We start from the raw sequence: 12,173 nt of genomic DNA, 5'->3' as shown, positions 1-12,173 counted from the left end.
CTCTTCCAGGCTACAGCATCACTAAGACACTGACCCATGCTAATTCTAAGAGAAAACTCACCCAAATGGCCTCTGGTTTTAAAGGTGTTGCATCTTTTCTTAAGGGTAATACAAAGTTAGTTCCTGTTGCCTCTTGTTACACCAGCTTTGGAGCCTTGAAAAACGTGTAGTTAACTAATCTGCCACCAAAAGCTCAAGCATATTCTAGTTTTGTATTCTGGGGGAAAATAGGCACTATTAGCTCTTCAAGTAGCAATGTTTTAAGGACAAGAACTTATCTAACTGTGGCATGAATATTTTATTCAGTTATCTTTCTCAAATAAATTCTATCTCCTGGACTACTGACTACTTGCATATAGTTAATGAACACAGTCTTTGGACACTATCAATTGTCTTGAATTACAAAGTTTATTCCAATTATTTGACATGATTTACACCGCTACTGAAGAGGCAGTAAGATGGCAAAGACTTGCAATTCACTTTGCTGTATTTAATATTCTTCACCTTCATCTTCTCCATCCACTGAGTCTGTGCCCACTTCTTCATAATCTTTCTCAAGCGCAGCCAAATCTTCCCGAGCCTCTGAGAACTCCCCCTCCTCCATCCCTTCTCCGACATACCAGTGAACAAAGGCCCGTTTGGCATACATCAGATCAAACTTGTGGTCCAGACGAGCCCACGCCTCAGCGATGGCCGTGGTGTTGCTCAGCATACACACCGCCCGCTGCACTTTGGCCAGGTCGCCACCAGGAACCACCGTGGGTGGCTGGTAGTTGATGCCAACCTGTGTGAAGAGCAGAAGAGACCATGAGGTTTTTCTAAAGTGTTTCACAGGCACTATAATCAAAGGAGTCCTCGTTAATGTTTATAAATATGGAAAGGGGGAGTGTCAGGAGGATGGAGCCAGGCTCTTCTCGGTGACAACCAGTGATAGAACAAGGGGCAATGGGTTCAAACTGGAACACAGGAGGTTCCAGTTAAATGTGAGAAGAAACTTGTTCCTGGTGAGGGTGGCAGAGCCTGGCCCAGGCTGCCCAGGGGGGTTGTGGAGTCTCCTTCTGTGCAGACATTCCAACCCGCCTGGACACCTTCCTGTGTAACCTCATCTGGGTGTTCCTGCTCCATGGGGGGATTGGACTCTATCTTTCAAGGTCCCTTCCAATCCCTGACATTGTGATTCTGTGAGTCAGTAGCTGAATGTATTTCACTCAGCTCTGTATAAGAACATAAGTCTCAATTTCTCAAAATACAAATCAGGTACCTCCACGACATCTTAATGAGAAAACATCCTTCACAAGCCCATGACAGTGAATAAGAAATCTATTAAAAAAATCATGATGTAACAGACTTGCCTTAAAACCAGTAGGGCACCAGTCCACAAACTGGATCGTGCGCTTGGTTTTGATAGCGGCGATAGCAGCGTTGACATCCTTGGGGACGACGTCCCCGCGGTACAGCATACAACAGGCCATGTACTTGCCATGGCGAGGGTCACACTTCACCATCTGGTTGGAGGGCTCAAAGCAAGCATTGGTTATCTCGGCCACAGAGAGCTGCTCATGATAGGCTTTCTCTGCCGAAATAATCGGAGAATACGTTACCAATGGGAAGTGGATACGAGGGTAAGGCACCAGGTTAGTCTGAAATTCAGTAAGATCCACGTTCAAGGCACCATCAAATCTGAGGGAAGCAGTAATAGAAGAGACTATCTGACCAATGAGGCGGTTGAGGTTGGTGTAGGTCGGGCGTTCAATGTCCAGGTTCCTACAGCAAATATCATAGATGGCCTCATTGTCAACCATAAAGGCACAGTCGGAATGCTCCAGCGTGGTGTGGGTGGTCAGGATGGAGTTGTACGGCTCAACAACCGCTGTCGAGACCTGGGGCGCAGGGTAGATGGCAAATTCCAACTTGGATTTTTTCCCATAGTCAACTGACAGACGCTCCATCAGCAGCGAAGTAAAACCCGAGCCAGTGCCGCCCCCAAAGCTGTGGAAGATCAGGAAACCCTGCAAGCCGGTGCATTGATCAGACTGCAAGAGAAAACGTGTGTTAAAGCCATCGTGTAGACATTAAGAATCCCAAAACAAGCTCGAGAAAGACAACTCTGAATTCTGACACATGGCAACAGTTCAGGCTTCAGGGAAATAACACTGAATTGGATTCATTCGCTGATAATCAAGGAGATGTCCCATGAAAACCACTGTATTCTTGGCTCTTTCATGCCCCCTACATATCAGAAGGTGACCTCTCTGCTTCAGATTACTACCTCAAGACTTCCCCTGCCCCCAATTCTCACACCAAGGTCATTAACAACGACCAGGAAAAGAAATAACATTCAAAGCACTGCAGACCATCCATCCCTTATACCAATTTAACATTCTCTGCCTGCACAGAACCTGAGCGATCCCCTGTCCCAGAACTACCGCTAATCCTGTAAGAATTGCGAGCACGTATCTCAGCTCAGGGAGGCGAGCTGTCAAAATGTATTACAGCACCATTCCGGTTTGGTGTCCTCAGGTGAAGAAACCAGTCTGCTTTGTCCTCAGAATGCAGCGCCACATGATGCTCAGCTTGATTCCCAGGACTGACAGCACTTCTCTTATAAGGAGAAATTACGACCGTATTTTTCAGGTCAAAGTACAGCCTGCTGCAAACTTATCTTGGCTTTAATTAGAGACAGTTGCAGCCAAGTGTTGAGAATAGTACCAGTTTTGATCTGCAAAAGGTGGACTTTTCAGGAAGACTTGTTTAGCATTTCATATTAAAGCACTAGAAGTATACCTGAGCTTTTTAGTGCAATGAGGATTCCTTTGTGACACAGATTAAGTCAAGTACATGCTTAGCAGCCCTAAAGAGGGAACTAACCTGCCATCTTCATAAATTTGTCACATGATCAAAGTACCAGGGAGCCTGAAACATCCCAACTTACTGGTATTTATTCCTTTTCTACCATTATTACCATAAAATTAGTTCAGAAGTTATAACAGTGGGAAATTCAAACAAGTCTAAACCCCAGAAGTAAACACTCCTATTTAAATCTCCTTGCAAGAGCCCCAGCCAGAGATGAACCCTTTTCCAGCAGGAACTATGCAAGTTAATTCTCAGTCCTGGCTTTTGGGCACATCATCAGCCTTGTAGGCCACTTAAAAGTCATATCTGACAGGAATAATCCAACCATTCTCAGCTGGCTAAGGCTAAAAACAGATGCAAACAAAATCCACAGATTCTCCTACCATGGAATAAATTAAAGCGCAATTCATAGGGCTATATATTTTTGATAACCTCATTTCCAAATCCTGTAAAACAGGATAAAGATGTTTAAGAGCCTTCGGTGAAGAAAAGTCTTACCAGTTTCCTGATACGCTCTAGAACTAGATCAATTATCTCCTTCCCAACTGTGTAATGACCTCGAGCGTAGTTATTTGCCGCATCTTCTTTACCAGATATCAGTTGTTCAGGATGGAAGAGTTGCTTGTACGTCCCATTCCTAACTTCATCTGGGGAGACAAGAAGAATCAGTTATAAGAAGCTAGTTTATGTAGACCAGGTTTTTCAAACTCCTGAGGGTGTCCAGAATAAGAGACCTAAACCCTTAGGGAGAAAAAGCAGCTTGATTTCTACCTATGAACAGGCAACTGTACTTAGTACAGTCTAAATGAGTACCCAAGAAAAATGAAGCTACTGCTTAAGAAACTGTCCCATTTTATATGTCTAAATTTTTGGCCTGCCAGAGTAATTTAAAACTGAACTGTAGCAGCAGAATCATTCTTCCACAGTTTAGGACAAGTTAAGGCCAACCGTGCAGATCAGCATTTGAAATAATGCTTTTCCCCCTTATTTTCCACCCCTCATTGCTTCTGCAGCTGTGGGCAGAGCCTGCACTGCTCACCTGTCCCCTCCTTTGCCTTAATTGTACTTTCTGCCAAGGTTAGAGAAGATGGTTCAAAAGGAACAGGATGCAGACAAAATCCACAGATTCTCCTACCGTGGAATAAATTAAAGCGCAATTCATAGGGCTATGTATTTTTGATAACCTAATTTCCAAATCCTGTAAAACAGGATAAAGATCTTTAAGAGCCTTCAGTGAAGAAAAGTCTTACCAGTTTCCTGATACACTAGAACTTGTAGATCTAGTTCTTGTAGCTTTCTCTCTTGTAGAAATATCCTGTTATTCAACTATTGAGCTTACAGCACAACTGGCTGTGTTATAAGGAAACAGCGAATGAACACAGCATTCACCCACTAGCTGCAGATTGGAGAATGATTTACAGTTATTATCTCCACCAGTTATCAGAAATATGCACTTACATCTAGCGGACTAAAGCTCCATCCTACCACAAAGGTACAAAGATGCTCAGCAAAGCTTTGTCTCTGGTTTAGCCCAAGCCACTCTTGAGTTGTATGCTAAAACAGTTCTGCATCCTTTAATTAAAACCAGGTGGAAAGCAAAGAGCTTTATTAACTACAGATGAAGCTGCCTGTTTGCATATATTCTTTTTTAATCTGAAAAAGAGCAAGACAAAGATAAACAGAATTTGAGATTTCAAACTACAGTTACTATCTGAAGCAATTTGGAGTGGCCAGCTACCACTGCAGTTTGCAATCCAATACTCTAAAGTTATTTTCCAAGCCTCACAAAACTAAAAACAATTTGGAGAAGTCTACCATTCAAAATATCGATGTTTTCAAGATTTTCTGCATTATCAGTCCACGTTATGAAGGAGAAATATTGTTAGAAGGGTAAAATATAGAACCTAAAGTAAAAGATAGCTGGTAGGGGCAACATGATGGTCCTGGAGAAGATGGTCTGGAGGGTTCAGAAATCGCTGGTGCACACACATGGCAGCTGCTGTATGCACAATAGACTTAGTTTATTGTCAAACACAGTGCAGACGGACACGCTGCGTGAATGGGAAGAACCATGCCAGTCCTACCCAGGAAACTGGATCCGTGATTTTCAAACAAGCAAGGCCAGTCCCTAGAAAGGCACATGATGTAACCTTTAACAAAGAGCCATAACCCTTTCAGTATTACCAAGGATTTCATAAGAAACTTTTGCCCATCTCCCCATGCTACACTTGCATCATTCACAAGTGCTGGAACCTTTCACCATTTGTCCCCAGAGGCAAAGCAAGAGCTTTGCCACCTGCTTTTCCTCACCTCATTTCTCAGCCTTTTCTGGTTGTTTAGAGCCACCACCTGGTGAGCAGCAGAGGAAGCAACAGCCATGGGGCTCAAGAAAACAGCCAGACCTGCAACAGCTCCTGGGAATATCAGTGTATTGTCAAGAGCACTTTGGCTCATCTCAAAGTTATCAGTCCAGCGCTCCCACCCTGAGCTGCCCCCCTGCAGAGGTTCAGTCTGCTGCATTAGGCACAGAAAGTGCTTTGGGGTGTTGCAATAAGTCGCAAGGAACCCATACTTTGGGTACATACAAGTAGCCTAAGCCTATTCTCTCATCCCCCCTTCCCAACTCCATGTATTGCAGAAAGATGAAGACAGTGACTGCACAAGCACCACAAATCTCTTCTGTGAGAGTCCCAAATGTCTCCTAAAGGCAACACAGCCCCAGAACTGGCTCCAGCAGAATTACTTCAGGCACACACCAGCAGGAAAAGAGAAGCGATCATGCCACTCTACTCAGCACTGGTGAGGCCTCACCTTGAATCCTGGGGCTAGCTTGGGCCCCTCATCATAAGGACGTTAAGGTGCTGGAGAGTGCAGAGGAGGTGGTTAAGCTGGTGAGGGGCTGGAGCACAAGTGTGATGGAGCGGCTGCGGGATGTGGGGGGTTCAGCTGGAGAACAGGAGCTGAGGGGAGACCTTCTGATCTCTGAACTGCCTGAAAGGAGCTTGGAGCCAGGGGGGTCGGGCTCTGCTCCCCAGGAACAAGCGCCAGGAGCAGAGGAAACGGCCTCAAGTTGCACCAGGGGAGGTTGAGGTTGGATGTGGGGAACAATTTCTTCCCCAAAGGGCTGTGGGGCATTGGAACAGGCTGCCCAGGGCAGTGCTGGAGTCACCATCCCTGGAGGGTTGGACAGACAGAGGTGGGGTTCTCAGGGACATGGTTTAGTGCTACAGATAGGTTAGGTTATGGTTGGACTCAGTCCTGAGGGTCTCTTCCAACTGAAGTGAATGTCGATTCTAAAACCAAGGTGTGTGACACAAGGCACAAGGCCTTGAAACTGTGGAGCTCACCCTGGCAGTGCAGCCAACACCACATAACATGGGACTGATGTGTGGGATCACATCTGAACACCACAAGCCAGCATTGCCAAAGCTTGGGATACAACTGATTTTCAGGATAAGGCAGCAGGAAGGCGAAGTGCATGTTTAGAAGTCTCTGAATTCAGGCTAGCGATTCAGACTCATTTCTGCAAGCACTAGTGAAGCTACAGAGAGCAGCAGATTTTTTTTTTGAAAGCACAGGAATAATTCTAAGGTAGGAAAAGAATTCTGCTTAATGATACATATCACATCTGTTTAAAAAGTTCCTCTTGACTGCTGTACACATTATGCCATATTGTTTCAAGAGGTTATAACTAGTTCCTTGCATAGCAAAAGCATGAGGCATGTTCAAAAGACTCATTTATTTCCACAGGCTGGCAGAAGGTAATACTTAAATACTTTAGAGTTCTGGAGTGCACATCTGGCCAGTCTCAGTGAACATAAAATCAAGTATTTTCCATCACTAGGAAGACGCAGGCAAGCTTCACACTGTAAAAATTTAAAGCATTTTGCAGGAGTAGAGAAATGGATCCTTTAGTCCAAAAAAAAAAAGTGTGAGTTAAATCAAATCCTACAGCATGTTCTACAGTCCCTCACACAGGTCACTGTATTTACCTATTACTGCTGGTTCAAGGTCCACAAACACAGCACGAGGGACGTGTTTTCCTGCACTGGTCTCACTGAAGAATGTGTTAAAGGAATCGTCCCCTCCACCAATGGTTTTGTCGCTGGGCATGGTGCCGTTGGGCTGGATGCCGTGCTCCAGGCAGTACAGCTCCCAGCAGGCATTGCCGATCTGCACTCCGGCTTGACCAACATGGACTGAGATGCACTCGCGCTGCATGGAGGAAAAAAACTGGATCACTCAGCAGAAACAGCAGTTTCCTTGTTTAAAAAACATTTAGCACACACAGCTTGAACTCCCATGCTGTAAAGCTATTAAAACATTGGTCTTATTGTCTTGGTGTTAGGGGCATTTGGCAGAAAATACAACAGGACACAAAAGCCTCTTTCAGTCGCCGTCCAGTTCCACCTAGAAAGACCCTTTTAGACATTGTCATTTTTACAGACGCATTCTGCCTTCTTGTTCCTATCCTCAACCAGGCAGTTGAGTTTGATCAACTCTTCCAAATCCTTCAGTCAACTTCCCTCTTCATAACAAACACTGAAGATAGAAAAGCTGATGACTAACCTGTCAGTGGCCTAAGTGTCCCAAAAACCTCCACCCCAGGAGCCACATGGGCACAGCCGCTAGAGGGAGGGAGACCCTCCGCAAGATCCAGGGTGATTTTGTTTGTTAGGCATAAAATGAGGGGAAAAAAATATCTCCTGATTACTTTGGAGATCTTTGCCCTTCTGTAAGAAAGTTTTCACCTAACAAAGCCCTTAGTAACACTTGATAAATACAGAACATCAGGCCTCACGCCACACTGCTGCATGCAAAGTACTAAACTCCTTAACACTAGACCAAACTCTTCCTCATTTAAGCTACACAGAAAATAGCTCATGTCAGCAAAAGCACCTATTGACACCAATTTATGGATTCCCAAGTTGCTTTTGATGTCCAGAGTGTAAACCCAACTTCATTAGTATTTCAGCATAGCATTTTCACAGAATCACAGAATCAACTGGGTTGGAAAAGCCCTCAGAGATCATCCAGTCCAACCCTTGGTCCAACTCCAGTCCGTTTACTAGATCATGGCACTAAGTGCCATGTCCAATCTCAGTTTAAAAACCTCCAGGGCCGGTGAGTCCAGCACCTCCCTGAGCAGCCATTCCAATGCCTGACCACTCTCTCTGTAAAGAATTTCTTTCTAATATCCAGCCTAAATTTCCCCTGGTAGAGTTTAAGCTCATGCCCCCTTGTCCTATTGCTGATGCCTGGGAGAAGAGACCAATCCCACCTGGCTAGAACTGCCCTTCAGGTAGTTCTAGAGAGTGCTGAGCTCAGCTCTAAGCCTCCTCTTCTCCAGACTAAACAAGCCCAGCTCCCTCAGCCTCTCCCCATGGTTCTTGTGCTCAAGTCCCTTCCCCAGTCTTGTTGCTCTTCTCTGGACCCGCTCCAGCACTTCAATCTCTTTCCTGAGCTGAGGGGCCCAGAACTGAACACAACACTCCAGGTGTGGCCTCCCCAATGCAGAGCACAGGGGAAGGATCACTGCCCTTGTCCTGCTGACCACGCTCGTTTGGATACAGGACAGGATACCATTGGCCTTCTTGGCCACCTGGGCACACTGTTGGCTCATGTTGAGCTTCCTGTCCGTTAGTCCCCCAGGTCCCTTTCTGCCTGACTGCTCTCCAGCCACTCTGCACCCAGCCTGGAGCGCTGCAGGGGGTTGTTGTGGCCAAAGTGCAGCACCCGGCATTTGGCCTTATTGAACTTCATCCCATTGGAATCAGCCCATTTTTCCATTTTGAATATGAAAAGCCAAACCACAACGGACCTATCTCCAAACTCCTGGCCCTTCTGTGTAGGAGAGTTTTGAATAACAGTCATGTTTAACTATGTTCAGACCAGAGGTGCTGGACACTGAACAGGCTCCCCAGGGAGGTATCACAGCCCAACCTGACAGTGTTCAACAAGAGACAATGTCCTCAGACACACGGGGTGACCTGTGGGGTGTCCTGTGCAGGGACGGGAGTTGGACTCCATGATCCTGTGGGTCCCTCCCAGCTCAGGACACTCCATGGTTCTCTCTGCAACCAGCCTTACTCGGAGCCGCTGTCACTCCACCCCTCTCCACAGCCACTGCTCTTTCCATCTCCAGGCCCAAGCGCTGGGCTCAGCGATGTACTGCAATGGTAGAGGAGAACCAACCTTCACATTGTGCAAAGGGCAACAGAAAAAGCAGCTCCAGCACACAGCCCAACAAGACTGCACTGTCAGGACAAGCCAGGCTACAGCAGTGAATTAGGCCACTTCATTCTTCAAGGAAAGCAGGAGGCCAGACTGTGAGTCACCTGTACAGTGAGAAGACAAAGTCTAGAGCCACATCATTTTGGTTTGAAGCTTCATCTCTATTGAGGTTTACCAGTGATCTAAGCCTTGTTAGAAAAGCCCCTAAGCAGCTGGGGAAGGTCACTAAAAAGAAACATGTAGGGGTTAGCAAGTCTAACCAAGGTGAACACATGGAACACAGACTACGTATGAGCTTTCCAGCACCAAAGGAACTAACACCGCTACTTCAGACTACACAGAGCAACAACCAGCCACGTTCTGCAGAGAAAATGTAAGTCTTTGAAAGTACAGTTTGGGCAATGCAGCCACAAACCAGGTCCTACAGGTGCAATGTTAAAGGAATTACATGGATACCTTGACAAAGTTCAGCACTTAGGGCAGAGTAACTCCCCACATCAGCACAAAGAAGCAATTAATGGAGATGCAGCCCTGCTGAAAAGATTCTGGGGGTTACCACAGGAACTGTCCTGGCTGTTCAACATTCTCATCTGCAATAACACAATCAACGTGCCAGGCTACAAGAGGAGAACTCTTACAGTACCAAGAGTACTGAAGAACAGAACAAAATCTGAGCCTTGAAAGTATAATCTCCAAGTTGTAAAGACATGCAAGAGAACTGTTGCACATTACAGCTCCAGGCCTTTACACATCGCTGATGGAAGGCTCGTGGTTAGTAAGGTTTAAATACATATTACAGACAGCACTCTTAAGTGCAGTATTCAAAGCCACAAGTCAGGACACAGAAACCTTAAGTAATTAACACCAAATATCTCCACCCCTTACATATGCTATTTTCAAGCATAGGACCAGATTCAGGGAAAACTTCCAGAGAACTTTCCCAGCACAACCTGAACCTCTCCAGCCTCTGTCACCTTATCTGCTGTTGCTATAGGATGTGCTCCAGCTTAAGACCACTGGTTTGTGTTCTGTAATGCCCTTTCAGTAGCTGTAGATCACTCCTGGGGGGCCCCTTTCCACACTCTTGGTGAGGCTGAAGAAACCCAGCTCACCATCATCCAGGTGGATCGAGCTCTGGGTCCTCAGCACTGCCCAGCACAGTATTTCAGGCACAACTTCATCTGTGTGAAGCTGATGGAAAGCCAGGTTTCATCAGAATGGCTGTCCCAGCTCACACCAAGTTCAACAACATAGCACAGTGAGGAGCGTGGTTCCCTTAGGATGAAACTCAAGGGAATTTGCATCCTTTGCAGATGCGAGGAACTGCATTAATGGACTTGATTAGGCTTAATTTTTTAAAAAAGTGACCACAAACAGCCCCTCATAGAAGAGCAAGAACAAGATAAGGGCAATACTATACCCCTCCAATGTTCTAACTTGTAACCATTTTCAACAAATGTTTCCCACACATTGACAACCTTAGAGATACAGTCTGCTACATTTTTAAAATCCACATAACCTTCTGACACCCACAATCTCTTTCCAAAGAGAGACAGATGGGGCAAACACCCACACAAGCAGGCGCTCCCGCTGTCCCGTCTGCAGCTGACAGCTCCCACGTGTTGTGCCCACAGCTGGACTCTGTCCTCTCACCGTGTCCCAATCTTTTATCGCACCTTCCAGATATTCCTTCAGCCTGACTCCCAGCTCACAAGGTCACTCCACATCAGCTTTATTGCCCAGCCAGTCTCACAAAGTCCTTCAGGAAATCTCCACCACCAGCCCCTTCTGCCAAACCCCTCACCCCACAGGTGGCACCTGACAGGGACCAGCAAAAGCTGCACAGAACCCCAGAGTGTCAGGGGTTGAAGGGCCCTGGAAAACTCATCCAGTGCAATCCCCCCATGGAGCAGGAACACCCAGATGAGGTTACACAGGAAGGTGTCCAGGCGGGTTGGAATGTCTGCACAGAAGGAGACTCCACAACCCCCTGGGCAGCCTGGGCCAGGCTCTGCCACCCTCACCGGGAACAAGTTTCTTCTCAAATTTAAATGGAACCTCCTGTGTTCCAGTTTGAACCCATTGCCCCTTGACTTCTCATTGGTTGTCAATGAGACAACGCTGCAGCACCCAGCGCGATGGCTCCTCTGCCACCCCCGCTCCCACCCCCCCCCAAGGAGGATTTTTTCTCCTCCCTGTTTTTATTCAGCCTTTCCCCTGAGAGCGGCCCCGCCGCTCAACCGCCTCACACGCCCCGTACACCCTGTTCCGGGGCCCTGGACCGTGCGAGCCCGTGCGGGTCACTGTGCCCGGGGTCACCTCTGCGGGAGCCGCCACCGCAGCACCGGCCGGGGCTGAGGGTCCCTCCGCCGGGTAGAGCCGCCCGCCGCGGGCCGCCATGTTCTCGGAGCGGCCACCACCATTTTGGGACGCGGCACCGCGAATGCCCATCGGGGCGGTGCAGCTCGGGCCCCGCCGGTGAGCGCGGGCCGGCGCGGTGCCCGTCCCGCCGGTCCCTCCTCTCCCGCCGCTGGCCGGACCCGCGCTTCCCGCCCCGCATCCCCCCCTCAGCATGCGGAGCTGCGCCGGAGCACCCCTCCCCCGGTGCCCTCACCATGGTTCCGGCCGGCGGGCAGCGCTGGGGGCAGCAGACGCGCTACGGGTCTGGGCAGCACCGCGAAAGCGGGCGGCCTGCCCCGGCCCGAGTTATATATATGGCAGGGGGCGGTGCAGATGGCTCTCTGCGCCTTGCTCATTGGCTGTAACTCGCCTGGAGGCGTCACTTCCCCGCGGCGCTATTGGGTGTTTGCACATCAAGACCGTCTGCTCTCCCAATGAGGCCCGGCGGCGGCCACATGAAATGCGCCCGACTGTGCGCCATTGGATCGCAGATATGAATTTCACCTTCCTGAGCTAGCTATTGGTTGATTCGTAACCAGGGGCGGGGAGGAGGCGGGGCTTAGCCTTCCCGCCAACGGAGATAACACCTCCCTCCTCAGACCCGGGCTCCCGTCGGTGCCGTCGCAGTACCCCTGCAGTATCCCCGCGCCCTCGGGGCCCTCGTCTGAGGGGGAACACTGAGATAC

The 12,173-nt window shown here is 48.1% G+C and overlaps 1 protein-coding gene across 1 annotated transcript; it reads right to left on the bottom strand.

The window, feature by feature from the left end:
* Positions 1 to 389: 389 nt before the first annotated feature.
* LOC102086223 (tubulin alpha-8 chain) lies at positions 390 to 11,986 on the bottom strand. Its single transcript, XM_065038254.1, has 5 exons — positions 11,702 to 11,986; positions 6,846 to 7,068; positions 3,352 to 3,500; positions 1,353 to 2,033; positions 390 to 784 (listed from the first exon to the last, which is right to left on the bottom strand). The coding sequence occupies exons 1-5, from the start codon at positions 11,702 to 11,704 to the stop codon at positions 491 to 493; spliced, it is 1,350 nt and encodes a 449-aa protein (XP_064894326.1). The 5' UTR covers positions 11,705 to 11,986; the 3' UTR covers positions 390 to 490.
* Positions 11,987 to 12,173: the final 187 nt, after the last annotated feature.

This window comes from Columba livia, chromosome 22, assembly GCF_036013475.1.
Source record: "Columba livia isolate bColLiv1 breed racing homer chromosome 22, bColLiv1.pat.W.v2, whole genome shotgun sequence".
In the NCBI taxonomy this organism is placed as follows: Eukaryota; Metazoa; Chordata; class Aves; order Columbiformes; family Columbidae; genus Columba; species Columba livia.
Note: the sequence above shows the minus strand (reverse complement) of the source record. Positions and strands in the feature narration are given on the sequence as shown.